This window comes from Balaenoptera acutorostrata, chromosome 4 (genome assembly GCF_949987535.1).
Source record: "Balaenoptera acutorostrata chromosome 4, mBalAcu1.1, whole genome shotgun sequence".
NCBI lineage: Eukaryota > Metazoa > Chordata > Mammalia > Artiodactyla > Balaenopteridae > Balaenoptera > Balaenoptera acutorostrata.
In genome coordinates, this window is record NC_080067.1 from 80,914,616 (window position 1) to 80,942,608 (window position 27,993).

At 41.8% G+C, this 27,993-nt stretch overlaps 1 protein-coding gene and 1 long non-coding RNA gene across 3 annotated transcripts in view; one reads left to right on the forward strand and one right to left on the reverse strand.

The window, feature by feature from the left end:
* The first annotated feature begins 1,207 nt into the window (after positions 1–1,207).
* LOC114236904 (uncharacterized) overlaps positions 1,208–27,993 on the forward strand; it is a 30,364-nt gene continuing 3,578 nt past the window's right edge. Inside the window, exons 1-2 of one of the 2 annotated variants that reach the window (XR_003622752.2) lie at positions 1,208–1,426; positions 27,723–27,770. This is a non-coding gene — a long non-coding RNA (uncharacterized LOC114236904). Of the gene's footprint in view, positions 1,427–8,410; positions 10,132–27,722; positions 27,771–27,993 lie in introns of those variants that run through there. The other variant, XR_009008148.1, reaches the window with a different exon arrangement.
* The window catches only part of UMPS (uridine monophosphate synthetase), a 43,594-nt gene continuing 25,357 nt past the window's right edge, over positions 9,757–27,993 (reverse strand). Inside the window, exon 6 of the mRNA XM_007175645.3 lies at positions 9,757–10,016. Within this exon, the coding sequence (XP_007175707.2) occupies positions 9,847–10,016 (170 nt within the window). The 3' untranslated portion in view covers positions 9,757–9,846. The remainder of the gene's footprint in view (positions 10,017–27,993) is intronic.

Here is a 27,993-nt window from a genome sequence, read left to right on the forward strand (position 1 = left end):
TGTTTCCTTTGTCCTGTGTAATTAGGATGAAACAGAGACCTTGTGACTTGGTGAGGCTGCCTTAAATCCTTTTTGGAATAAAGCCAAATATAGATAAATATACAAAATAGACACATGGTGGTTTTGAGACTTTTCTAAACTGAGAGAAATATGATTTCAGAAGAAACTTTGGGTTTCTCTCTTGTTTGATTGTGGGTTTCCTGGAGACACATCATTTACTTGTTCGAAGTCTCATTTTCCATCAGGCAGGTCTGTAAGGGCACAGCGTTCTTGAGCCACAGACAGAAAGGACGAGTTGCTCCAGGCTTCCACCGGATGTGGAAGTTAGGGCTATTTCCTCGGTGACACCAGATGGCTGTTGACGGAGCTGTCGCTGACAATGCCCTGCTGCCCCCTGCTGGAAGCTCTGGGAACAGCTGTTCGGAGACCTGACTCCTGAGATTCTGACCCAGGGTGTGGTTCCCTTACTTCTTTCCTCTGGTGATTTGGCCATGCCCTCACCGCCCCCAGTTAACACAGGTAACAGAGCAGGTGGGTTGCAAAGCTCTCTCAAACCGAGGGCTGATAGGCATTTTCTGTCGTTGCTGGGCTGTGGAAGCACACAGATGGGAGTGAGCCTCGTTGTGTGGCCGCAGGGACCTCTGCAAGGAGCACCTGGTGGTCTCTGGAAAATTCTTTACTCGTATCTGTTTGGAAAGATGATCAGTAATGCGCTTGTTTGTTGGAAAGGAAGAGTGGGGAGGGACTATTTACCTTTAAAATCAATCTACATTGATTTAATACAGATTTCCAAATGGTACTTATTTTTACTGATTGATTTTTTAACAATTTACTTTTCTAATGCAAAAGTAGTACATGGAAAAGATGGACAATAAAGAGATCATAAAGAAATCAAAAATCTTTTATAATCACACCACACAGAGGTAACGACTCTTGCCCTTTTTGGGGACTACGTCTTGGTCTTTTTTTCTGTGCATATGTGTGTAATTTTAACCAAATCAGGATTATGCTGTCACTCTTTTAAAGAGAACTGGGGATTCTCATTCCACTTGGTTGACTAGTAATTAGACAAACTAAAGTAACTAACAGCTGCCTCTTCTTGGAAGACGTGTTTTTTTAAATTTGCTTAATTAGGATCAAAGCTGGAGTTGATTATCATGAAACTCTTGGGATGAATTTCAGGTAACAGCAAACAGATGGGAAGATCAGAGGGGAGGAGAGGCGGTCCTTTTCTCTGTTCACGTGACATCTCTTAACTGAAAAGCTCCTCCCTCACTGGAGAGCTCTCGGCAGGCGTGCCGGGCTCCTGTCGCTTCTGAGAAGGGCAGCCTGGTGGACTCAGTTTCCGCAGCCCTTTTGCGCCTGGCTGGGACGGGGCAGTGGAGCAGAGGAGGAGGGCAGCAGCGTGGAGGAAACTCAGGAGGAGGTAAGAGCCTCTGAGGCATCCCTTGCGGACGTGTGGGACCCGCTTGGGAGCTTGTCCAACCGTGGCTGTCAGCGTGCCCGTGAATGTGGCGCGCCTGTCCCTCTCGTCCTGGCGGGGGGCTGAGGAGGCTTGGCTAGGGCTCTCCCTCCCCCCAGCTTCTGTCCTCACCCAGCTGAGGGGTTCCAGACTTCTCAGGCAGGACGGGGCGCCATTCTGACCCTCGGGAGAGGATGTGAGTGGAGGCAGGAGAATGAGAGAGACGGTTGAGCAGGTGGTGGTGCTGGGAAGGGAGAGCTCGTTCTTCTCAGCCCCCGTGGCTCCTCCTGCCGATCTTGCAGCTTTGCGAGGGATGGTCACCGCCCGGCCGGCCCCGGCTGACAGAGCCGCCTCCAGGATGGGTTGGGTGATGTGTCACAGTGAGATAGATGGTCTTCGTATCCAACTGGTTTCTCCGGAGTTCAGTGCTGGGACGTTCGATGCTTCCTTTTGTCATAGCATGGGACTTGTATAATCTGGCCTGTTTTGGTGTCTTGATTGTCAGGAGGCTGGGAACTAAATGCCAGGAAATGGAACCTACCTCCAGTTCTTATTGGGATCCCCATCCTCTCCACTGAATCCCGCCCCCTCCACTGCCCCCCGTCCTCGCCCTGCCTCCCCCTCCACACACGCTTTCTGAGCCTTCTGACGAATGTTCTGCTGCATAGTGTCTTCATTTTAAGTGGCCTCAAGTTCTTGCAAAAAGGCAAGCTCTAAACTGTAAGTAACCATAGGGTCACGCGCCGAGGTGGTGACCTTCTAGGATAGGCGTTCTTAACCACTTCGTGTCGGTGACACTTTCAGTGTTCTAGTGAACGCTACAGACCCCTTGTCAGAATAATGCTAATAACGTGTGTAAACAGGGAACATATTACAAGGCCTGGGCCTATTTATTAGGGCAGCTGGTTACCATTTACCATCTTAGTTTGACTTCAGAAACCCCCTGGAAGGCTCGCCAATTACAGCTTCATTGGTCCTACCTGCACAGACTATCAAACGCCTGAGACAAAAGCAGCCTCTCTTCGTTTGACCCTCACGGTAGCCCCACGTGGTACTCAGGGGAGGTATTTCCCCATCTTACTAAGGAGGAGATTGAGATCGGTCCCCCCCTTGGAGAGAAGGTTGGCAAGTGAGACCCCAGCTCAGGGATCCCTACTCTAGTTCGATGCTCTTTCCTCTCTGTCGCACCCCCTGGGAAAAGCAAGACTGTCGTTTCTTATCTCAGAACTCTGCGCTATGACTAGAGAGTCATCTGAATTTCTGCCTTGGAGGCACACATCTCTACTGAAATTAAACGAAGTACCTCTACATGCAGATGGAGAGATTATAAAACGTCTCTTCCCCTCCTCCTTCCTTGCATCTTTTTCTCTTGTCCCTGCCTTATGAACAGTCTCTGGTATATGCGTGGTGACCGAAAATCCAGGTACAGTTCAAGGAACTTTTCTATTTAAAAAGTGAGGGGGGAAAAAAATGACGGAAGATGACAACTGACACACATTTCATGATTCCTGGCATAAAAGTTCAACACTTTAAAGACTCTCTTCCATGAGGTGCCCATGGGTTGGTGCGGGCACTGGTTTGTGGCTCACTTCCCTGCTGGTCCAGCCAGCCATGCGGGAATGGAATATTTGTATGAGCGGTTGTGTGAGATGGTTGGCATTCACATCCTGGCCTGTGACCATAAAACAATATTTTAAAACCTACACTGAACAGAACCCACCACAACTGAGGGTTGTGGGTTGCACCCATGGGAGGGTCCCACGTGGGTGGGAGGGGAGAGCTGGGCAGAGGCCCCAGGAGAGACGGGAGGCCGGGGCTGCCTTGCTCTCCGCCTGCTGAGCTGCCCCTGAGGGCTCATTGCTGCTCAAGCCTCGGGGACTGTAGGCTCGACCTGAGTTGGGAGACGTCCCCTGTCGCATGGACCTGGAGTTTAAAAGGGGAAGAAGGCAACAGGAGGGAGGAAGAGGGGATGCTACAGCCCAAGAGTAGACCACCCGGGTTTGGGGAAGTCTGAGGGCAGCAAGGTGGCGGGGTGAGGGCGGAAGAGAAAAGCGTAAGCGGGGGAAGGAGATGGGAGACTGAGGAGGCCGTTTCTCCCTGACCAAGTTCTATGAGGTGGATAAGACCCTTCAGGCCGTCATCCAGGTGTGCAAAAACCATTTTTATTATTTTTTTTAACGTCACCATCTCTATTCAGGTGATGACAGAAAACAAAGTTACTAGGTAAAGAGGGACAGTGTCTTGTTAATCACAGTCGTTTCAGGGTCCCCTGCGCCCCACGCTGCGGGCTAAGTGCAGCAGCAGGACACTGGAGGCAGGCCCACAGAGCTGCCTGTGCACACGGCACCCGCTCAGACGTCACTGTCCTCACCAGGACCACTTTCTGCTGAAATGTCCCTACATGGTGGGGGGAGAGCCTTCAGGCCCACCAGGTCTGTTTCTCAGCTAACTCCCATGCCCTTTTCAGGGAAAAGCGGCTCCTCCCTCATGTTACACGGGGCCGCAGAAGCGCAGGCTGCCTCAGGCTCTGCCTCAGCCACACGTGGCCTCCACGTCCACTGCCATGCTCCGTGCTGGCGTGGGTTTCCTGGCGTCACTGCTCTCCTGGGCTCCTCCTAGAAAAGCGAGGCCCAGAGCTCCTCTGCTGTCTGTGCCTCTTTTTTCCTCCCTCCCTCCCTGCCTGGGGTGGGGATTCCGTACCACAGCCCACCCCAGGATCTGACTGTGTCCACCCCTCCACCTTCTGTTCCTCTCCCCAGGCCAGAGGAACACTCCTCCCCTGCTCCCTTGGTGGGAAGGAGAGAGGCAAATGTTCTTCCAACGCAGTCCTTATGTCAAGACCTTGAACTTTAAAAGTTAAAAAATATTCTGTTTTGTTTCTCTTTGTATTTCCATTGTGGCATCCCTTTCCTGAGGCACAAAGGCCAAGTGTGGGCTTGGAAGGGCTATGGAGAAAACAGATTGCAGAGAAGAAAAAAAAAAAAAAAATTCATTCAAAACCAGATTACGAAGTTTAAAGGTCCTAGGATCTAAAAAAAGATATAGCATCCTATGTCCTATAATCCAAAATAAAACAGCATTTAATAAAGACAGCATTAACTATAAAATAAAGAACCCTAAGGAGTCCTGATTCCCATCCCCCCTTTTAAAAAAAATACCAGATTCCTTCAAAAAACATGTTTTGGTATCCTTGCCCCACTGGTCCTCTTAGCCCATGCTCAGTCAGCCAGGGGCGCTGACGACACGTATCACGTCCATCTGCTAAGGGGTGGAGGAAGCAAACTGCAGAGTCCATGGTTACCCACTGGCTGACAGTGGGCTCACTACTGAAGCACAGCATTCCCACAAGAGCCGAGTGGCTGTTTCTTTTGGAGAGATCTCTGAAAGCAGCCGCAGGTGAAGGCGGGGAAGGCCGAGTCTTGGTGGAGTCAAGCTTTTGTCCTCCCGGTGACCAGGGCTAGACGTGGGGCACCGCAGCACACTGTAACTGTTAGTTAGCTACTGCTGCACAGCCCCCCACCCTGAATCCCATGGCGTCCAGTGATGAGCACTGACTGCCATGCTCACAGGCTCGTGGACCAGGTGGGGCCCCCGGGCATCAAGCTGTGGAAGCCTGGTGTGGGCTCTGCTCCGCTTATTCTCCTGGGACGTGTGGGCTAATCAGGGCATGCTCTTCTCATGGTGGCAGAAACACAAGTCTAGACTCGGAACTGGGACGCTGTCCCCTCCCCCCACATTCCATTGGCCAGAGAAACCTACACAGCTGAGTCCAACATCAGTGGGTTGTGGAAATGCTCTCCACCTCAAATGGGAGGAACTGCTGAGTCGTAAGGCAAAGTGTATGGACTCAGGGAGGAAGGAAGGATGGGGACGTTAACAGAATTGCCACTTGTTTTGGTCCTTTCTATTGAATCCTGGTAGCAATGAAGCTGTGACCGATGGGGAAGGAAAGACTGGCTGCGGTCTCTTAGGATGGTATGGAAGTCCTTTTGAAAGTTTAGTTTGGAAACTGAGTTCTGTAACGACTGGGACGATGTAAGTCAGGTTCACTCCCTGTGTTCAGTAAATACTTGATTAAATGGTGAAAGAATATTATATGTATAGTATGTATCTGCATGTCGATAGAAAGGGGGACAAAGTTGAATGTATCTACCTTACAGAAACGGGATAAAAAGTGTAATAACAAAAATACCAAATCTGAGGGTAACGACAGGGATTCTAGTCCTTCCTCTGCCTGTAATTGGCTCTTCTGTAACCTTGCGTGAATCATTTCCCAGTGGGACTCAATTTCATCTGTGAAATGGCCTGATCAGATTAGATGATCTCTAAGGAGCTTCCAAAATCAGTTTCCTAAGATTCTGGGATACAGTCACTGCTTCAGCGACTGACAAGTCCCATTTTTATTGGCCAGATACCCCCGCTCTGCCTGTGCACTCCCGGCCTCCCCCAAGGAGCCTTTTCAGAGGCACGTGCTCAGTGCCTCTCACTCACTGGTGTCGATGTGAGTCAGAGCACTGAGGTGCACCGTGAACGCTCACACCAGGCTGCTGCAGCCCGACAGCGGATCACATGGCTGGGCTCAGCAATCCTGGTTGTGACCGGCCTTTCTCAGGGCCTGTGCATGTCACTACCTGTCTCCAAGCTTCCAGTGTTACAGATGACAGTCTGCTACTAGTTGGATTCTTTTCACTTTCCAAGTATTTTATTCCTCTAGATGTTGGTAAAATTTCCCATCTTTGAAGTTCAGTAATTTTGACAGGATGTGCCCAGGTGTATGCCTTTGTCCACAACACCTGCCTAGAACTCACTGGGCCCTTTGCTTCTGCAGACTCAAGTATTTTTTCAAACTGGGGAAAATTTCCTCAGTTATTTCTGTAAATATTTCCTGTCCTCCCATTGTCTTTTCCTCTTTACATTCATGAATCTGTTCTGTAAGCCTCTCATCTACTCCCTCATTATTTCCATTTCTTTGTCCCTTTGTTTTGAATTTTGGTATTTCTTCCACCTGATCTACCTGCCCACAGGTGTAGTTCTCAATATAATCATACCACCTTGAAATTTTTCCATCACATTTTCACATTCAAAATGAAAATTTTCATGTTAGTCCCCCCTCCCCCCAACACACACAAATTGTCATCTTGTTTTTGTTATTCTGAAGCGGGTCTGCTTCCTGTGGCAGTTCCCCTTCACCAGAAGGCACCTATGCTTGCATTCATGCAGAAACATGTGCTGGGCCCGTTCCAGGTGCAGAGATACTGCACGGAACACAAGGTGAAATCCCCGCTCTCTTGGAGCTAACACCTGTTACGGGTGGTTTTCTTTGCTTTCCTCGCCTGGTTGCTGGATTTCCTCAGGTGTTTTCTTTCTTTTGCCCACCCCTGGCACGTAGCAGCAAACCCATGGTTGGTAGGAGACCACAGACTGCATCTATGGGCCAGCAGTGCACTGACCAAGATGGGCTGTCAGAAACCTCAGCTCCTCTCGCGGCAGAAACATCTAGTTGGCCCTCTGATGTGTACACACACACACAGAGTGCGCATGCGCCCTAGTCCTGAGCCTCCCCACTCTTGCTCCTTGTGTCCACCCACCTCAAAGGAGATGATACCCTGTAACTGTTCTCTTCTTTGGAGATCCTGGCAAAGCCTATGGCGGTGCTTCTGGGCCTTGCCGACGTGGACCCAGCAGCACTGTGTTCAGGAGAGGTGGGTGAGTGGGTGTTGAGTGTCCCCGGGCTGCCATCCTCACCCTCCAGCACCTTTTTCCAGAGACCGTAGACAGTCCACATCACCATGAGTGAGGATGAGCTGGGTCTGAGACCCCAGGCCTGTGTGGCCTGTCACAAGGCCTGTCACAAGCTGGTTATGAGCTGATCCCTTTACTTTTCAGGGTCTGTACTTCTGTAGCTTTAAAGTAAGGAGAGCAGACCAGGTTTCTTAGGTTCCTGCGGCACTACAAATTGACTGGCTTGTGCTCTACTAAACACCCAGAGTACTGGAAGAGGCCAGTATTGATATTCTCCACTCCCATTAGTCTTACAGATGTTGTTCTGGGCACCCTGTGAAGACTGTTCCCATTTTCTTCACTAGGGCCGGTGTTGTAAGCTCAGAGCTCATGCTCTGTAAATATTTCTTGACTGAGAAAGGGCTAGACTATTAAATGCCTCTAAAATGCTTCTATGCTGAATAGTCCCCTCATAGGTCCTAGACAGTCAAGTTCTTTGTCTTGTCTCAATCAATTTGTGCTCCAAAGTTTTATGACTCCAGACTGTCTGCGCTGGGCTTAGTCTCAAGAAACAGCAAAATAAGCTGAAGTACCTGTTGAAATGCAGATTTCCAGGCCTCACCTCAAATCTGCTGAAACAGAATCTCTGATGGTGGGGCCCAGGTGATTCTTTGATGCTCCTCTGATTTCCCTTCAAGTTACCCAGAAGGGGCCCTGAGTGAGCTTCAGTAACAGAACTGCTTATGGCAGGACTTTTCTCCTGTTCTCAGCAGGAGAAAGAGACCCCAAGACCATTTCATTGCAGAAGAAAAATGTGACTAACCAGGGTAGTGATGCTCTAAGTGTGGCCCCTGTACCAGCAGCATTAGCATTGCCTGAGAACTTGTTAGAAATGCAAACTTTCATGTCCTATCCTAGAAGTACCCAGAGTTGACGCTGGAGCTGGGCCAACATCTGATTTAACGAGACTCCAGGTGATTCTGATGCATGCTGAAGTGTGAGAACCAGTGAGTCCATTAAGTGGGCACTTGAGACCTCAACACATTACTGCAAAGGTCTCTCGGCCTTGAGGTCACCAAGACTTTTAACATATCCAAGAAATTCCCGTAAGTTCTTAGTAGAAAAATTTTCACCTCTTCCTAACTTTCAGCTCCTCCAGAGTAGCCCCGAGGCCACACCTCTTCCATTTCCTTCCAGCCTTATTCCGTGATAATTTGTCTTTCCCAGAGGGAACTTCTCTGGAGCTGCAGCAATGAGACCCGAAGCTCAACTGGACTTCAGAGCAGAAGCTGCTAAGTGTAGACTCCAAGATAAGCACCCGAGTTGACCTAACAACAGGCTTCAATTTGACTCACGAAAGCTGAAGAGTGGGGCAGTCAGAGATGGGAACAGCTGTCATCCTGAGGAAATGGCAAGTGTCCTCTGACACCTGCCACTGCTTGTAGGCATGATCGAGATGAGAACGGCAGATCGGGAGTGTGCTGGTGGAATCAGAACTGAGAGCCTTCAAATGCAACTGCCACCTGGCCCTGCTCTAGAACCCCAGGGCCTTGAATGTGCAGCCGGGCCATTTCAAAATGATCACCTGAGCCCACACCCGTCACTCTCCTCCCTCTAAGATGCTTCCTGAACAGACCAAAGAAATATAAAAATGGAGAAAATCTGTGTCAGTATCGGAGCACGGGGATCGTCCAGAAACTCAGAAGAATTTCCAGGAGAAAGTGCGCTGGGGACCAGAGTGAGAGGCCGCCTAACTGCCACACGTGTGAAGTGTCCAGCCCCACCGCAGTGGAGACCCAGAACTTCAGCTCTGTTGCTGGGCTCCTTTCTCTTCATTTCTAAATGTGAAGGCTGACATCCCTCTCTGTCAACGGCGTTTGGGACAATCATGCAGGAGCCTCAAGCCAACCTCCAAATGAAACCTTAGACCTCTTGACGCTGCTGTCTTTTTAAATAAATGAAGGAGCAGCTGGTCCATTTGTAATAGAAATAAGGCAAAAGGAATCAGCGACTGGGGTTCAGCACAGGTTTAAACTGCTGCCCCGGGGAAGAACTGAGTCAGAAGTCCTCTCCATGTTGAAATGAAAGCCTGATATTGGCTTCAGGGGCTCAGCTACAGTCAGTCATCTCCTGTTTCCCACCGGGCCCGCTCCGGGGAGTGAGCAACGGCAGTGCGGGGAACCAGCACCGTTTGGACACCTAGACTATTACTTTTAAGCAGAAGAGGAGGAGGACAGCTAATATTTAAATATTATTAGGGTACCGCATTAGACACAGAATAAAGGACACAAGAAATGCTCTACTGGTTTTAGCCTCTTCATGACCTAAAATTTCTGTCTCACGGCAATTCAAAGAATCAAAAAGTCTGATCTAGAGATGGGGGACTTCCTCAAGTGTGGAAGATTCTAACAGGACAGGGCGTGATTGCCTAACTAACATCAGTCTCAATAAAAGACAGCTTGAAAATGAACTGATTATAGTGACACTGCAGTGATTATAAGTCACAGAATATTTCCTGTGTGCCGTCGTAACTCCAGAAGTCATTCCACACAGGACCTGTGGAAGAATCCAAGCAGTATTAAAGGCTGTTTATTATTTCAAGCCAGTGGCATCTCAGGAGACCATGTATCTTCAAGGCCTTCACAAAAATGTATCCAAGACACTCAAACAGCAAGTCTACTCAAATAAGCTTCCCAAGCAGCTTTTCTGTACATCTCAGCTGCTTCCAGACGATTAGCTGATGTTGTTATGCCCCGGCCCACAATGATGATATCAGAACCTCGTTTGCCAATCACTTCTTGTGGGCTGTTGTATTGCTGGCCAAGATTATCACCTACAAAACCACAAAAGTTTGTTTAATTAATACAGTAAATCAGAAAACCTGTCATATGACTTTTCTGAAAAGTATCTAACCTGCTTTAAATAAAAATATGCTCTTGTTCACCATGCCCCTTCTACACAGCAAGTGAATAAAAGCAGGTGAAGGGACTCCTTGGATTGGCCATAGACCTCCACAGTGGGAATAGATACTTGAACCAATCCCTTTTCAATGTCTAATTTTAGAGCGTTTATACTTTAACAGCATCAAAAAACAAAGAAATAAATTTCCTATGTTGCCAAAAAAGGTTCAGTAGCAAATAAAATACGATAAAAACTGCCTCACAATTGAAGACAATTGTAGTGTACATCGCAGAAGCACTGTGACATGCTGTTGGGAAAGTCCTCGCAAGGCATCTAACCTGACCACATGTGTGAGCCAGCCTTTCCCCTCAGCCCCGCCAAGTGCTTAGATTACATACAAACCCTAATTCTTAATTCTGGCTTTTTCTTTTTTAAAAAAAATTTTTATTGAGGTGTAACTTACATGTAACATTAGTTTCAGGTGTACATCATGATTTGGATACATTATAAACTGATCATCACAATAAGTCTAGTTAACATCCGTCACCTTACCTAGTCACAAAACTTTTTTTTCTTGTGATGAGAACTTTTAAGATCTACTCTTTCAGCAATTTTCAAATATGCTATATAGTTTTATTAACAAAGTTGGCATACTGTACATTACATCCTTGTGGACTTACTCTATAACTGGAAGTTTGTACCCTTTGACTCCCTTCACCCATTCCATCCACCCCTACCCCACAACTCTGGGAATATCCAATCTGTTTTCTGTTGATTTTAGGTTACACATATGTGCGATCATACAGTATGTCTTTCTCTGACTTATTTCACTTAGCGTAATACCCTCAAGGGCATCCATCCATATTGTCACAAAGGGTAAGATTTCATTTTTTTAAGAGTAATATTCCATTGTATATATACACAACATCTTCTCTATCCACTCATCCATCAGTGGGCACTTAGGTCGTTTCCACATCTTGGCTATCGTAAATAATGCTGCAACGAACATGGGGGTGCAGATATATCTTCAAGTTAGTGTTTTCGTTTTCTTTGGATAAATACCCAGAAGTGAAATTGCTGGATCAGATGGCAGTTCTATTTTTAATTTTTTGAGGAAACTTCATACTATTTTCCATAGGAGCTGCACCAATTTACATTCTCACCAACAGTGCACAAAGGTTCCCTTTTCTCCACATCCTCGCCAACACTTGCTATTTCTTGTCTTTTGGTAGTGGGCATCCTTGTTTTGTTTGATCATATAGGAAAAGCTTTGATAATAGCCATTCTAACAGGTGGGAGGTGGTATCTCATTGTGGTTTTGTTTTGCATTTCCCTGATGATTAGCAATGTTGAACATCTTTTCATATGCTTGTTGGCCATTTGCACATATTCTTTGGAAAAATGTCTATTCAGATCCTTTGCCAATTTTTTAATCTGATTTTTTTGTTGTCATTGTTATTGAGCTGTATGAGTTCTTTATATTTGGATACTAACCCCTTTATATTTGGATACTAACCCCTTATCAGACATATGATTTGCAAATATCTTCTATCATTCAGTAAGTTGCCTTTTTATTTTGTTGATGGTTTCCTTTGCTGTGTGGAAGCTTTTGAGTTTGATGAAGTCCCACTTGTTTATTTTTGCTTTTGTTGTTTTGGAATCAGATTTTAAAAAATCATTGCCAAGACCTATGTCAAGCAGATTACCACCTATGTTTTATTCTAGTAATTTTATGGTTTCAGATCTTACATTCAAATCTTTAATCCATTTTGGATTAATTTTTGTGTATGGTGTAAGATAGTGGTCCAGTTTCATTCTTTTGCATGTGGCTAACCAGTTTTCCCAACATCATTTTATTGAAGAGACTGTCCTATCCCCATTGTATATTCTTGGCTCTTTTGTCAAAAATTAACTGACCATATATGTGTGGGTTAATTTTGGGGCTCTCTATTCTGTTCCATTGATCTATGTGTCTGTTTTTATGCAAATACCATACTGTTTTGACTACTATAGTTTTGTAATATAATTTGAAATCAGGGAGTGTGATGCCTCCAGTTTTGTTGTTCTTTCTCCAGACTGCTTTGGCTATTTGGCGTCTTTTGTGATTCCAAAGAAATTTTAGGATTTTTTGTTCTATTTCTGTGAAAAGTGCCATTGGAATGTTAATAGGGATTGCACTGAATCTGTAGATTGCTTTGGGTAATTTGGACATCTTTACAGTATTAATTCTTCCAGTATATGAGCATGAAATATCTTTCCATTTATCTTTTTAAAAATTTTATTTATTTATTTATTTTATTTTTGGCTGTGTTGGGTCTTCATTTGTGTGCAAGGGCTTTCTCCAGTTGCGGCAAGTGGCGGCCATGCTTCATCGCGGTGTGCGGGCCTCTCACTATCGCGGCCTCTCTTGTTGCGGAGCACAGGCTCCAGACGCGCAGGCTCAGTAATTGTGGCTCACGGGCCTAGCCGCTCCATGGCATGTGGGATCTTCCCAGACCAGGGCTCGAACCCGTGTCCCCCGCATTGGCAGGCAGACTCCCAACCACTGCGCCACCAGGGAAGCCCTCCATTTATCTTTGTCTTCAATTTTGTTCATAAATGTCTTTTATAGTTTTTAGTGTACATGTTTTTCAGCTCCTTGGTTAAATTTATTTGTAGGTATTTCATTCTTTTTGTTGCCGTTGTAAATGGGATTGTTTTCTTAATTTCTCTTTCTGTCTGATTGTTTGTTAGTGTATAAAAATGCAACAGATCTTTGACTTTGTATCCTGTAACTTAACTGAATTTGTGTATTAGATCTAACAGTTTTTTTCAGTCTGTAGGGTTTCCTATATATAATAATATGTCATCTACAAATAGTGACAGTTTTACTACTTCCTTTCCAATTTGGATGCTTTTTGTTTCTTTTTCTTGACTAACTGCTCTGGCTAGGCTCTCCAACCACTAACGTGAATAGAAGTGGCAAAAGTGGGCATTGTTGTTTTGTTTCTGATCTCAGAGGAAAAGCTTTCAGCTTTTTCAGTATGATGTTAGCTGTGGTCCTGATTAGGTTGAGGTAAGTTCTCTCTATACCCACTTTGTTAAGAGTCTTTATCATAAATGGATGTTGAATTTTGTCCAATGCTTTTTCTGCATCTATTGAGTCTCTCTTCCTCCTTCTGTTTTCTTCCATTGTGCTATGATGACTTTCTTTAGTGGTATGCTTAGATTCCTTTCTCTTCATCTTCTGTGTGTCTACTACAGGATTGTGCTTTGTGGTTACCATGTGGCTTACATATGACAACTTGTATCCATAACAGTCTATTTTAAGTTGATAACAACTTAAGTTTGATTGCATTCTAAAGCTCTACATTTTAACTCCCTCCACAAGGTTTTATATTTTTGATGTCACATTTTAACATCTTTTTATCTTGTATGTCCTTTAATTATTATAGTTATAATTATTTTTACTACTTTTGTCTCTTAACCTTTTAAGTGGTTGATCCACTACCTTTTTCAGTGAAGTTTATTCTTTCCTATGTTTTCTTGTTACTAATTAGCACCCTTTCTTTTCAGCTTAAAGAAGTCCTTTAACATTTCTTGTAAGGCTGGTTTAATGATGATGAACTCCTTTAGATTTGCTAATCTGGAAAATTCTCTCCTTCAATTCTGAAGAACTCTACTGGGTAGAGTTCTTTGTTGCAAGTTTTTTTTCCCCTTCAGCACTGTATATTATCATGCCACTACTTTCTGGCCTGGAAAGTTTCTGCTGAAAAATCTGCTGATAGTCTCATCGGGGTTTCCTTGTACATAACAAGTTGTTTTACTTTTGCTGCTTTTAAGATTCTCTCCTTGTATTTAGCTTTTGGTGTTTTAATTATAATGTGTCTTGATGAGGGTCTCTTTGGGTTCATCTCATTTGGAACACTCTGGGCTTTCTGCAGCTGTCTGTTTCCTTCCCTAGGGTAGGGAAATTTTCACCCATTATTTCATCAAGTTTTCTATTCCTTTCTCTCTCTTCTTTTGGGACTCCTATAATGAGAATGTCAGTCTGCTAGATGTGTCCATTAAGCTATCTTCACTTTTTTTCATTATTTTTTGGTTTTGCTGTCCTGATTGGGTAAGTTCCACTGCCTTGTCTTCAAGTTCCTTTCTTTGCTTCATCTAGTCTGCTTCATCTAGTCTGAACCCCTCTAGTGTATTTTTCAGTTATGTTATTGTATTCCTCAGCTCTGTGACTATTTAATACATATATTTTCCATCTCTGTTGAAGTTGAGTTCAGGAGCATCTTTATGACCATTACTTTGAACTCTTTATTGGGTAAATTATTTATCTCCATTTCATTAAGGTCTTTTCCTGAGGCTTTTATCTTGTTCTTTCATTTGGAACATATGCCTCTGTTTCTTCATTTTGCTTGACTCTGGGTTGGTTTCTATGCATTAGATGAAACAACTGTCTCAGCTAGTCTTAAAGGAGTAGCCTCATGTATGAGATGAAACTTGTCATTCAACCCTACCCTAGCTCCTGGTTGTCTCTCAAATCTTTTGATTGTCAAAGCAGCCTATTATATTTGTAATAGCTCCGAGTACTCGAGGGTATGCCAAGACCTATCAGTGTCCCAAAAGGGAGGGTCTCAGTCAGCTCCTAGATTCATTCTCTGATTGCCATGGCTAGGACTTCCAAAACTATGTTGAATAACAGTGGTGAGAGTAGAAATCCTTGTCTTGTTCCTGATCTTAGAGGAAATGCTTTCAGCTTTTCATCACTGTGGGTTTGTCATATATGGCCTTTATTATGTTGAGGTAGATTCCCTCTATGCCCAGGTTCCAGAGAGTCTTCATCATAAACAGGTGTTGAATTTTGTCAAAAGTTTTTTTCTGCATCTATTGAGATGATCATATGGTTTTTATTCTTCAATTTGTTGATGTGGTGTATCACACTGATTGATTTGTGGATACTGAAAAATCCCTGCATCCAATGGGATAAATCCCACTTGATCATCGTGTACGATCCTTTTAATGTATTGTTGGATTCGGTTTGCTAGTATTTTGTTGAGGATGTTTGCATCTATGTTCATCAGTGATACTGGCTTGTAATTTTCTATTTTTGTGGTATGTTTGTCTGATTTTGGTATCAGGGTGATGGTGGCCTCATAGAATGAGCTTGGGAGTGTTCCTTCCTCTGCAATTTTTTGGAAGAGTTGTAGAAGGACAGGTGATAACTCTTCTCTAAATTTGATGGAAGTCTACTGTGAAGCCATCTGGTCATGGACTTTTGTTTGGTGGAAGTTTTTTACTCAGTTTCAATTTCAGTACCTGTGATTGGTCTGTTCATATTTTCTATTTCTTCCTGGTTCACTCTTGGCTGCTTGTACCTTTCTAAGAATTTGTCCATTTCTTCTAGATTGTCCATTTTATTGCCATATAGTTGCCTGTAGTAGTCTCTTATGATCCTTCGTATTTCTGTGGTGTCCTTTGTAACCTCTCCTTTTTCATTTCTAATTTTATTGATCTGAGACCTCCTTTTTCTCCCTGATGAGTCTGGCTAAAGGTTTATCAATTTTGTTTATCTTTTCAAAGAACCAGCTTTTAGTTTCATTGATCTTTTCTATTGTTTTCTTCATCTCTATTTCATTTATTTCTGCTCTGATCTTTATGATTTCTTTCCTTCTACTAACTTTGGGTTTTGTTTGTTCTTCTTTCTCTAGTTGCTTTAGGTATAAAGTTAGGTTGTTTGAGATTTCTGTTTCCTGAGGTAAGATTGTATTGCTATAAACTTCCCTCTTTGAACTGCTTTTGCTGCATCCCATAGGTTTTAGATTGTTGTGTTTTCGTTTTCATTTGTCTCTAGGTATTTTTTGATTTCCTCTTTGATTTCTTCAGTGATCCATTGGTTGGTCAGTAACATACTGTTTAACCTCCACATGTCTTGTGTTTTTTAGTTTTTTTTTCCTTGCAGTTGATTTCTAATTTCATAACGTTGTGGTCAGAGAAGATGCTTGATATGATTTCAATTTTCTTAAACTTACTGAGGCTTGCTTTGTGGTCCAGGATGTGATCTATCCTGGAGAATGTTCCTTGTGAACTGGAGAAGAATGTGTATTCTGCTGCTTTCAGATGGAATGTTCTATAAATATCAATTAAGTCCATCTGGTCTAATGTGTAATTTAAGGTCTGTGTTTCCTTATTGATTTTCTGTCTGGAGGATCTGTCCATTGATGTAGGTGGGGTGTTAAAGTCTCCCACTATTATTGTGTTACTATTGATTTCTTTTATGGATGAAACCTTATATATTGAGGTGCCTTTATGTTGGGTGCATATTTATTTACAATTGTTCTATCTTCTTGGATTGATCCCTTGATCATTATGTAGTGTCCTTCTTTGTCTCTTATAACAGTCTTTATTTTAAAGTCTATTTTGTCTGATATGAGTATTGCTACTCCAGTTTTCTTTTGATTTCCATTTGCATGGAATACCTTTTTCCATCCCCTCACTTTCAGTCTGTATGTGTCCCTATATTTAAAGTGGGTCTCTTCATATATACACTAATATGTATAAAATAGATAACTAATGAGAACCTGCTGTATAGCACAGGGAACTCTACTTCACTTTGCTGTAGAGTAGAAACTAACACAACACTGTAAAACAACTATACCCCAGTAAAAAAAAAAAAAAGAAAACAACCCAGTTAAAAAACATTTGAGCATACAACTCACCAAAGCAAATATACGAATGGCAAATAAGCACATGAAAAGATGTTTAGGATCACTAACCATTAGGAAAATGCAGACCATGAAGAAATATCACTACCTACCTACTAGAACAACTAAAATGAAAAATACAGCAATAATACCAGATATTGAATAAAGATGTTAAAAAAAAAATACCAGGTGTTGGCGAGATTGTGGAAAAACTGAATCACTCATACATTGCTGGTGGGAATATAAAATGATACAGCCACTTTGTAAAAGAATTTAGCTGTTTCTTTAAAAACCAAATATACACTTGCCATACAACTCAGTAATCATACTCCTGGGTATTTATGACACAGAAATGAAAATTTATTCCACACAAAAACCTGTACACAGTTATTCATAGCAGCTTTATCTGTAATAGCAAAAAACTGAAAACAAGTAAGATGTTCTAAACAAATGATGGTACATCCATACCATGGAATACCACTTGGCAATAAAAAAGAATAAACTATCAATACACACACATGCACACAAAAATAAAAAAATAATAAAGTGGGTCTCTTGTAGACAGCGTATATACAAGTCTTGTTTTTGTATCCATTCAACCAGTCTATGTCTTTTGGTTGGAGCATTTAATCCATTTACATTTAAGGTAATTATTGATATGTATGTTCATATTGCCATTTTGTTAATTGCGCTGGATGTGTTTTTATAAGTCTTTTTTCTTCCCTTCCTCTTTTGTTCTCTTGTGATTTGATGACTATCTTTAGTGTTGTGTTTGGATTCCTTTTTCTTTTTTGTGTGTATCTACTGTATTTTTGGTTTGCAATTACCATGAGGTTTTTATATAGTCGTCTATATACATATATACAAGATTAAGTTGTTGGTCTCTTAATTTCAAATGCATTTCCAATATCCTGCATTTGTACTCTCCTCCTCTCACAATTGCTGATTTTGATATCAAATTATTTGTGTGTGGATGATTTCCTACCTTTACTGTATGTTTACCTTTACTGGTGAGCTTTCCCATTCGTAATTTTCTTATTTCTAGTTGTGGCCTTTTCTTTTCCATCTAGAGAAGTTCCTTTAGCATTTGCTGTAAAGCTGTTTTGATGGTGCTGAAAACTGTTAGCTTTTGCTTGTCTGTAAAGCTTTTGATTTCTCTGTCGAATCTGAACAAAAGCCTTGCTGGGTAGAGTATTCTTGGTTGCAGGTTTTTCTCTTTTATCACTTTAAATATATCATGCCATTCCCTTCTGGCCTGCAGAATTTCTGCTGAAAAATCAGCTGATAACCTTGTGGGGATTCCCTTGTATGTTATTTGTTGTTTTTAATATTATCTCTTTGTCTTTAATCTTTGTTGATTTGATTAATATGTCTCAGTGTGTTCCTCCTTGGGTTTATCCTATATGGGACTCTGTGCTTCCTGGACTTGAGTGTCTCCTTTCCCATGTTAGGAAAGTTTTTGGCCATTATCTCTTAAAATATTTTCTAAGGCCCTTTCTCTCTCTCTTCTCCTTCTGGGACCCCTGTAATCTGAATGTTGTTGGTGCATTTAATGTTGTCCCAGAGGTCTCTGTCCTCACTTCATTTTTCTTTTTTTATTAATTTTTATTGGAGTATAGTTGCTTTACACTGTTGTTAGCTTCTATTGCACAGCAAAATGAATCAGCCACACATATGCATGTATCACCTCCCTTTTGGATTTCCTTCCCATTTAGGACACCACAGTGCATTAAGTTGAGTTCCCTGTGCTATACAGTACATTCCCATCAGTTGTCTATTTTATACATAGTATCAATAGTGTATATGTGTTGATCCCAATCTCCCAATTCCTCACACCCCACTGTTTTCTTCCTTGGTATCCATACATTTGTTCTCTACATCTGTGTCTCTATTTCTGCTCTGTAAATGAGGTCATGTATACCATTTTTCTAGATTCCACATATATGCATTAATATTTATTTTTCTCTTTCTGATTTACTTCACTCTGTATGACACTCTCTAGGTCCATTCACATCTCTACAAATGACCCAATTTCATTCCCTTTTATGGCTGAGTAATATTCCATTGTATATATGTACCACATCTTCTTTATCCATTCCTCTGTTGATGGACATTTAGGTTGCTTCTATGTCCTGGCTATTGTAAACAGTGCTATCATTTTTCTTTCTTTATTCTGTTCTGCAATAGTGATTTCCACCAATCTGTGTTCCAGCTCACTTATTTGTTCTACTGCCCTATTTATTCTGCTATTGATTCCTTCTAGTGTATTCTTCATTTCAGTTATTGTATTGTTCATCTGTTTGTTCTCTGAAGCTTCTAGCTTTTTTTTGGCTATACTGTGCAGCATGTGAGGATCTTAGTTTCTCAACCAGGGATCAAACCCATGCTCCCTGCAGTGGAAGCATGGAATCTTAACCACTGGACCACCCGGGAAGTCCCCTAGCTCTTTATTAAACATTTCTTATATCAGTCTGTGCCTCCATTCTTTTTCCAAGATCTTGGATCATCTTTACTATCATTATGATTGCCTATCTATCTCCACTTCACTTAGTTGTTCTTCTGGGGTTTTATCTTGTTCCTTCATCTCTGCCATCTCATTTTGTCTAATTTTCTGTGTTTGTGGTCTCCATTCCTCAGGCTGCAGGATTGTAGTTCTTGCTTCTGGTGTCTGCCCCATGGTGGGTGAGGTTGGTCCAGGGGCTGGTGCAGGTTTCCTCATGGGAGGGACTGGTGCTGGCCCACTGGTGGATGGAGCTGGGTCTTGTCTCTGGTGGGCAGGGCCATCTCAAGGGCTATATTTACAGGCAGCTGTGGGGTCAGGATGACTTTAGGCAGCCTGCTTGTTGATGGGTGGAACTATATTTCCACCCTGTTTGTTGTCTGGCCTGAGGTGTCCCAGCACTGGAGCCTGCAGGCTGTTGGGTAGGGCCAGGCCTCACCAAAATGGTGACCTCAGGGAAAGCTCATGCTGATGAATATTTCCTGGGGCCTCTGCCACCAGTGTACCTGCCCTACAGTGAGTCACAGCCAACCCTCACCTCCCCAGGAGACCCTCCAAGATCTGCAGGTAGGTCTGGCCCAGGCTTCTATGGAGTCACTGCTTTCCTCTGGGTCCAAGTGCAAGTGAAACCTTGTGTGTGCCCTCCAAGAGTGGAGTCTCTGTTTCCCCCAGTCCTATGGAGCTGCTGTACTCAAGCCTCACTGGCCTTCAAAGCCAAATGCTCTGGGAGGGCTCATTCTCCTGATGCTAGACCCCCAGGCTGAGGAGCCTGATGTGGGGCTCAGAACTCTCACTTCTGTGGGAGAACCTCTGTGATATAATTATTTTCCAATTTGTGGGTCACCCACCCGGCAGGTAAGGGATTTGATTATATGGTAAAAGTGCCCCTCATACTGTCTTGTTTTGGCTTCTTTATCTTTGGGTGTAGAACATCTTTTTTGGTAGGTTCAAGTCTTTTTTTGCCAGTGGTTGTTCAGCAGTTGTGATTTTGGTGTTTCTGTGAGAGGAGGTAAGCTCAAGTCTTTCTACTCCACCATCTTGTCTCCAACTCTGGCAGTAGCTTTTGAAGTATGCAAATACATACAGTCCTGTGGGACTGCAAGCATAAGTACTGCTGTCCCCAGATGAGTATCTAAATTCTTTTCTGGGAGATAACAGCTGTAGTGAGGCAGAAGGAGAGTGCAAAGATGGTGTCCATCAGCTTACATTCCCTGAAAACAGCTCTGTAGGCCCCAGGTGGTTGCCAAAACTGAAGCCTCAGGCCAAAGCTCCTGGACAAGCAAACAGGCCTCTTTCACAGAAAGATGGGATGTGTTTCAGTGTGCTGTCTGTGCAGTGCCCTGGGGGTGGTAGCCTGCCAGGAACTATCTATCTCTTCAATTGTTAGTCCCGAACCTAAGCTCCCCCTGGCCTTTAGGGCCAAGCAATCAAGGGGTGTTCCCTGGGCAGCAGCTGCAAAAATCAGGGCACCAGCCACGTGTAAAAGCTCCCTTCCAGGAGATGAGGAAGGGGAAAGTGCGAAGATGTGCCCAATGGCTTGTAGCAAAGCTGAGGGGGAGTGTAAAGATGGCACCTGTGGGAAAAAGTTAAAAAAAAAAAAGAGAAAGAGATGCTGCTGCCAGCCAAAACAGAGGGAGAGTGTGAAGATTGTGCCCACCAGTCTCTGTCCCTGGAGGGTGTTCCAGCAAGCTCTTGGATATGTGTGTTAAAGTATATGCCTACCCCTCAGGCCAACTCTTTAGTATTAGCAAACGAGCCTTTTTTACTTAAAGAAGTCTGAGCACGGGCTCCCTCTGAGCTGGGCCCTGGGGCAGGTGAGTCTGAGCTTGCAAGCCTTTTAAGAGCCATTTCTCAGATCACTACTGTCTTGCGGGTCCCATGGACATAAGTAAGTCCCATTGATTTTCAAAGCTAGATGTTTTGGGGGGCTCGTCTTTCAGGTACAGGTCTTAAAAGTTAGTTATGATGCCTGATGTGTAGTTCAAACCCTTCCCTCCTCAGGGAGAAGCTCTGGGTTTTGAGTTCCACCCTGATTCTGGGTCTCCATACCAGGGGTGGGGTTAGCAGTGAGGTTGCACCCCAGCCTCTCCTACCCACTTCAATGTGGTTTTCTTCTTGTTTGCCTGATGTGTAGTATGTGCTCAGCCAGCCTTTCTGAGGAAATTGTTCCACACATAGTTATAGACTCAGTTTGTCTGTGGGAGGAGGTCAGTTCAGGATCTTCCTATGTTGCCATCTTGAACCAGAACCCCACTTTTTCCTTCTTTTTAAATTCTGCTGTTCCAGAAGCCTCCTATAAATGGCTTATTATTATCTATCTTTCAAATCCAAGATGCTTTAAAAATCCCTAAGAGCTTAGATCCTAACTAACTGTACTTATCTAGTCAAAGATTGTGGAGGCTTCCAATGAACATTAACAACAGTTGCCAAGCAAAGAGTGCTTACTCTGTGCCAAGACATTGTGCTAAGTTGCTTTACGTACATTATCTCATTAAGCCTCTCAGCAACCCTATGAGGTTCAACAGTGTTACTACCCACATTTTACAGATCAAGAAAACGAGGTCTAAAGAAGGGAAGTGACTTGTCCAAAGATACTGGAAGGGCCAGGAATACAAATCTACCTGATTCATATACTGTTCAGCACAAATGTAGAGTTTAAAAATTGTAGAGTACTAAGGCAACTATCCTAAAGCCTTAGATAGGCAAGTCATTCTGCTGCGGCCTACTCTGTAGTATATAAAACCTGTAATGTGAAACTTGAGAAATGGAACAGAGACCTCCAATCCTCCCTAACCCCAGGGGAACATCTACTTTTCTTTGGTTAACCTGCTATAATGTTTTTTGTTTAAAGTACTTAATTGAAATCAAAACCCCAAAAAGGTAGTATCTTTCTTTGTAAGTGTGGTTATATTATTTATATAAAATAACTAGCTCCTTCAAGGTTGATAGGTATCCAACAGTTCTAGTATTTCAGGGTTTTAAAAAAAACAAGGTTTACCAAATCTATAGTCTCAATCATGTTCTCAGTGTTATCATTCCACTCACAGAAACACCAACTCTTACATCTGCTCCTATGCAGCATATTATCCATCCCTTCAACATCTGTATAAGTATTTACAGAACCTTTATGATGCACAGGGGTACTGTGCTAGAGGATATGCATTCTTCAGAAAGAGCTCTCATCCTCAAGGAGTTTGTAGCCTAGTGGGAGAATATTCCAAAACTCTACACATGCAAAAATATATATAAGGATGTTCAGTTTGTTAAAAGTCCAAATGCATCAACAGGGGAATGATTAAACATATTATGGCCCAACTGTAACTAGGATACACTGTGGAGTTGTAAAAAGGTAACTAGACATGGAAACGTAACACAGCAGCACATACACAAAACATTCTCCATACTCGATGAAGCAGAGTTGTTTTCATCTTAAATTGTTTTGCTGAGAACCAGATGTTCACAGTTCCAATCTTAAGGAAGGAAAGAGATGGAAAGTGGGATAGAATAAACTCCCATTCCTGTGATAAGCAAGGTTTCTTGTACAATAACCAATTCAGGAAAAATGTTTCCAGGCCACTATTTCTTCCCCATTCAAAACCAAAGCAGAGCAATCAAGATGGTGGAGAAGAAATGAGAAGCTCACCTTCTCCCACAAATACATCAAAAAAATACATCTATATGTGGAACAATTCTCACAGAATCCTACTGAATGCTGGCAGAAGACCTCACACTTCTAAAAGGACAAAAAGAATCTCCACATGACCAGGTAGGATAAAAGATAAAAAAACAGAAAGGAATCTGGACAGGACCTGCACCCCTGGGAGGAAGCTGTGAAAGAGCAAAGACGCCCGTACCCCGGGGAGCCCCCTCACCAGCAGGAAAAGGGATCAAAAATGTATTTGAAGAAATAATTATGGCTGAAAACTTCCCAAACCTAAAGAAGGAAACACATCCAGGTACAGGAAGCACAGAGGGTCCCAACAAGATGAACCCAAACAGACCTACACCAAGACATATTATAATTAAAATGACAAAAGTTAAAGAGAGGATTCTAAAGGCAGCAAGAGAAAAACAGTTCATTACAAGGAAACCTCCATAAGGCTATCAGCTGCTTTCTCTACAGAAACGTTTCAGGCCAAGAAGGGAGTGGCAAAATATATTCATTTAGAATAGAAGGAGAGAGAGAATTTCTTAGACAAGCAAAAAGTAAAAATACAGCAATACTAAACCTATCATAAAAGAAATATACACGATGAAGAGTGGCCCCCACTCGCTGCAACTAGAGAAAGCCCTTGCACAGAAACGAAGACCCAACACAGCCAAAAAAAAAATAAATTTATTAAAAAAAAAAAAAGAAATATAAAGGTCTTCTTCTCTAAATAGAAAAGCAAGAAGCTATATCAAAGAGAAAATTACAATCAAAAAGTGAATCACTTAAATAAGCCACTATACAAATTAAAAAGGAAAAAAATAAATTTTTTTTGTGTGAAAGTGATGATGACCACAGTGAACAGCAAAAGGATAAACATGAAGATGTAAAAGAGGACATCAAAATCATAAAATGTTGAGGAGAGTTAAGAAAATGTAGATTCTTTTTTTTTAGAATGTATTTGAGCCTATATGACTTCCAGTCTAAAGCAAGTAGATATACGAAGGGGTTAACATACTTGAAAAACAGGGTAACCACAAGTCAAAAACACACAATAGATTCACAAAAACCCAAAAGAACACAACCATAAAATAAAAGGAAATCAAACCACAAAAGGAAAAACAAAAAGAAAAGGGGAAGAAGAGAAAATACAGAATTAACTGGAAAAAAGATTTTAAATGGCAATAAATACACATCTATCAAGAATTACCTTAAACATCAATGGACTAAATGCCCCAATCAAAAGACACAGAGTGGCAGACTGGATAAAAAAAACAAAAGCCTACAATATGCTGCCTATAAGAGACCCACTTTAGGGCAAAGGACACACAGATTGAAAGTGAGGGGGTGGAAAAAGATATTTCATGCAAACGGAAATGATAAGAAAGCAGGGGTCACAATACTTGTATCAGACAAAATAGACTTTAAAACAAAGGCCATTAAAAAAAGATAAAGAAGGACACTATATAATGATAAAAGGATCAATACAAGAAGAGGATATTACTCTCATCAACATATATGTACCTAATATAGGAGCACCTAAATACATAAAACAAATATTAACAGACATAAAGGGAGAAATTGACTGGAATACCATATTAGTAGGAGACCTTAACACCCCACTCACATCAATGGACAGATCTTCCTAGACAGAAAATCAATAAGGCATCAGATCCTAAATGATACAACAGAACAGTTAGACTTAATTGATATTTTTAGAACATTACATCCAAAAAACCCTGAATACACATTCTTTTCAAGTGCATGTGGAACATTCTCTAGGATTGACCACATACTAGAGCTCTACATGCCAACAAATTTGCGAACCTAGAAGAAATGGACAAGTTTTTCTAGAAACATACAGCCCACCAAAACTGAATCAAGAAGAAATAAATAATCTGAACAGACCAATCACTAGAAGTGAAATAGAATCTGTAAAAAAAAACAAAAACAAAAACAAAAAACAAAAACAAAAAACTCCTTACAAACAAAAGTTCAGGACCAGGTGGCTTCACAGGCAAATTCTACCAAACATATAAAGAAGAACTTATACCAATCCTTCTCAAAATCTTCCAAAATATTGAAAAGGAGGGAATACTCTCAAAGACATTCTATGAAGCCACCATCACCCTGATACCAAAACCAGACAAATATACCACCAAAAAAAAAAATTACAGGCCATTATCTTTGATGAATACAGATGCAAAAAACTACTAGCAAAACCAAATAAAATATTAGCAAAATATTAGCAAACCAAATCCAACAACACATAAAAAAGATCATGCCCCACAACCAAGTTGGATTCACCCCCGGATTACAGGTATGGTTCAACAAATGCAAATCAATTAATGTGATACATCACATTAACAAAGAAAAGACAAAAATCACATGATTATCTAAATAGATACAGAAAAAGCATTTGATAAAATTCAACATCCATTCATGATAAAAACTCTTACCAAGGTGGGTTATAGAGGAAACATATCAACATAATAAAAGCTATTTATGACAAACCCACAGCGAATATAATACTCAACAGTGAAAAGCTGAAATCCTGCTAGAATCTGGAACAAGGTTGCCTACTCTCATGACTTCTATTCAACATAGTATTGGAATTCAGACAAGAAAAAGAAACAAAAGGTATCCAAATTGGAAGGGAAGACGTAAAATTGTCATTCTATGCAGATGACATGATACTATAATATAGAAAACCCTAAAGAACTGATAAATTCAGCAAGGTAGCATGATACAAGATTAACATACAGAAATGGGTTGCATTTCTTTACACTAACAACACAATATCAGAAAGGGAATGTAAAAAAACAATACCTTTTAAAATCATACAAAAAAAAAAACCCCTTAGGAATAAAGCTGACCAAGGAGGTGAAAGATTTATATGCTGAGAACTATAAAACATTAATAAAGGAAATTGAAGATGATTTAAAGAAATGGAAAGATATCCCAGGCTCTTGGATTAGAAGAATTAATATCATTAAAATGGCCATACTACCCAAAGCAATATACAGATTTAATGTGATCCCTATCAAATAACCCATGACATTTTTCACAGAACTAGAACAAATAATCCTAAAACTTATATGGAACCAAAAAAGACCCAGAATTGCCAAAGCAATCCTGAGGAAAAAGAACAAAGCAGGAGGCATAAACCTCCCAGACTTCAGACAATACTACAAAGCTACAGTAATCAAAACAGTGTGGAACTGGCATGAAAACAGACATGGATCAATGGAACAGAAATAGAGAGCCCAGAAATAAACCTACATACCTATGGTCAATCTTGACAAAGGAGACGAGAATATACAATGGAGAAAAGACAATCTCTGCAGCAAGTGGTGTTGAGAATGCTGGACAGCCGCATGTAAATCAACGAAGTTAGAACACACCCTCACACCATGCATAAAAATAAACTCAATACGGCTTAAAGACTTAAATATATGACACGACACCATAAAACTCCTAGAAGAGAACATAGGCAAAACATTCTCTGACATAAACCATACTAATGTTTTCTTAGGTCAGTCCCAAGGCAGTAGAATAAAAGCAAAAATAAACAAATGGGACCTAATCAAACTTACAAGCTTTGGCACAGCAAAGGAGACCATAAACAAAACGAAAAGACAAACTACAGAATGGGAGAAAATATTTGCAAACAATGTGACTGACAAGGGCTTGATTTCAGAAAATATACAAACCGCTCATGCAACTCAACAACAATAAAACAAAAAAACCCAATCAAAAAATGGGCAGGAGACCTAAATAGACATTTCTCCAAAGAAGACACACAGATGGCCAACAGACACATGAAAAGATGTTCAACATCACTAATTATTAGAGAAATGCAAATCAAACCTACAATGAGGTACCACCTCACACACGTCAGAATAGTCATCATTAAGAAGTCCACAAATAACAATGCTGGAGAGGGTGTGGACCAAAGGGAACCTAACTACACTGGTGGTGGGAATGTATGTTGGGACAGCCATTATGGAGAACAGTAAGGAGGTTCCTCAGAAAACTAAAATTAGAGTTGCCATATGATCCAGCAATCCCATTCCTGGGCACATATCTGGACAAAGCTATAATTCAAAAAGATACATGCACCCCTATGTTCATAGAGGCACTATTCACAATAGCCAAGACATGGAAACAACCTAAATGGCCATCAACAGATGAATGGATAAAGAAGAAGTCTCACACACACACACACACACACACACACGAATACTACTCAGCCATAAAAAAGAACAAAATAATGTCATCTGCAGCAACATGGATAGGCCTAGGCATTATCATACTATGTGAAGTAAGTCAGAAAGAGAAAGACAAACACCCTGTGATACCACTTATATGTGGAATCTAAAATATGACAGAAATGAACATATCCATGAAACAGAAACAGACTCACTGACACAGAGAACGGACTTGTGGTTGCCAAGTGGGAGGTGGGGTGGGAGAGGGATGGAGTGGGAGTTTGGGGTTAGCAGATGCAATCTATTATATATAGAGTGGATAAACAACAAGGGCCTACTGTATAGCACAGGGAACTATATTTAATATTCTGTGATAAATCATAATGGAAAAGAATACTTTAAAAATGTATATATATGTGTAACTTAATCACTTTTCTGCAAAGCAGAAATGAACACAACATTGTAAATCAACTATATTTCAATTTAAAAAAGTAAAAAAACATAACAACTTTGAACCCCAAAAGGACATTTAATAACCTAGATTACTCTTTCACTGACTAGAGACTATCATTGAGAAAGTCTGCTCTTTTTCTTTTAGTCACTGCAACTGCATTTCTCAGACTGCTAAAAGTGTTAACGTGTTCAGGTAAGTTTGGATGACATGACAGAACCGTGTATCTCCACACTGAAGAGCCACAATAAACATTAGCACATCAAAGGCTCTGCAAAGTCCTAAACAAATGTCTGATTTTGTTTAACCTAGAGCATTCCTCCTTGAGCACAGAACACCTTTCTTGGCAGCATATTTGGAAAATCAGTTGGGAACAATTAAAATTATCAGTTTCTGGGCATTTTTCAACAAAAAGTAG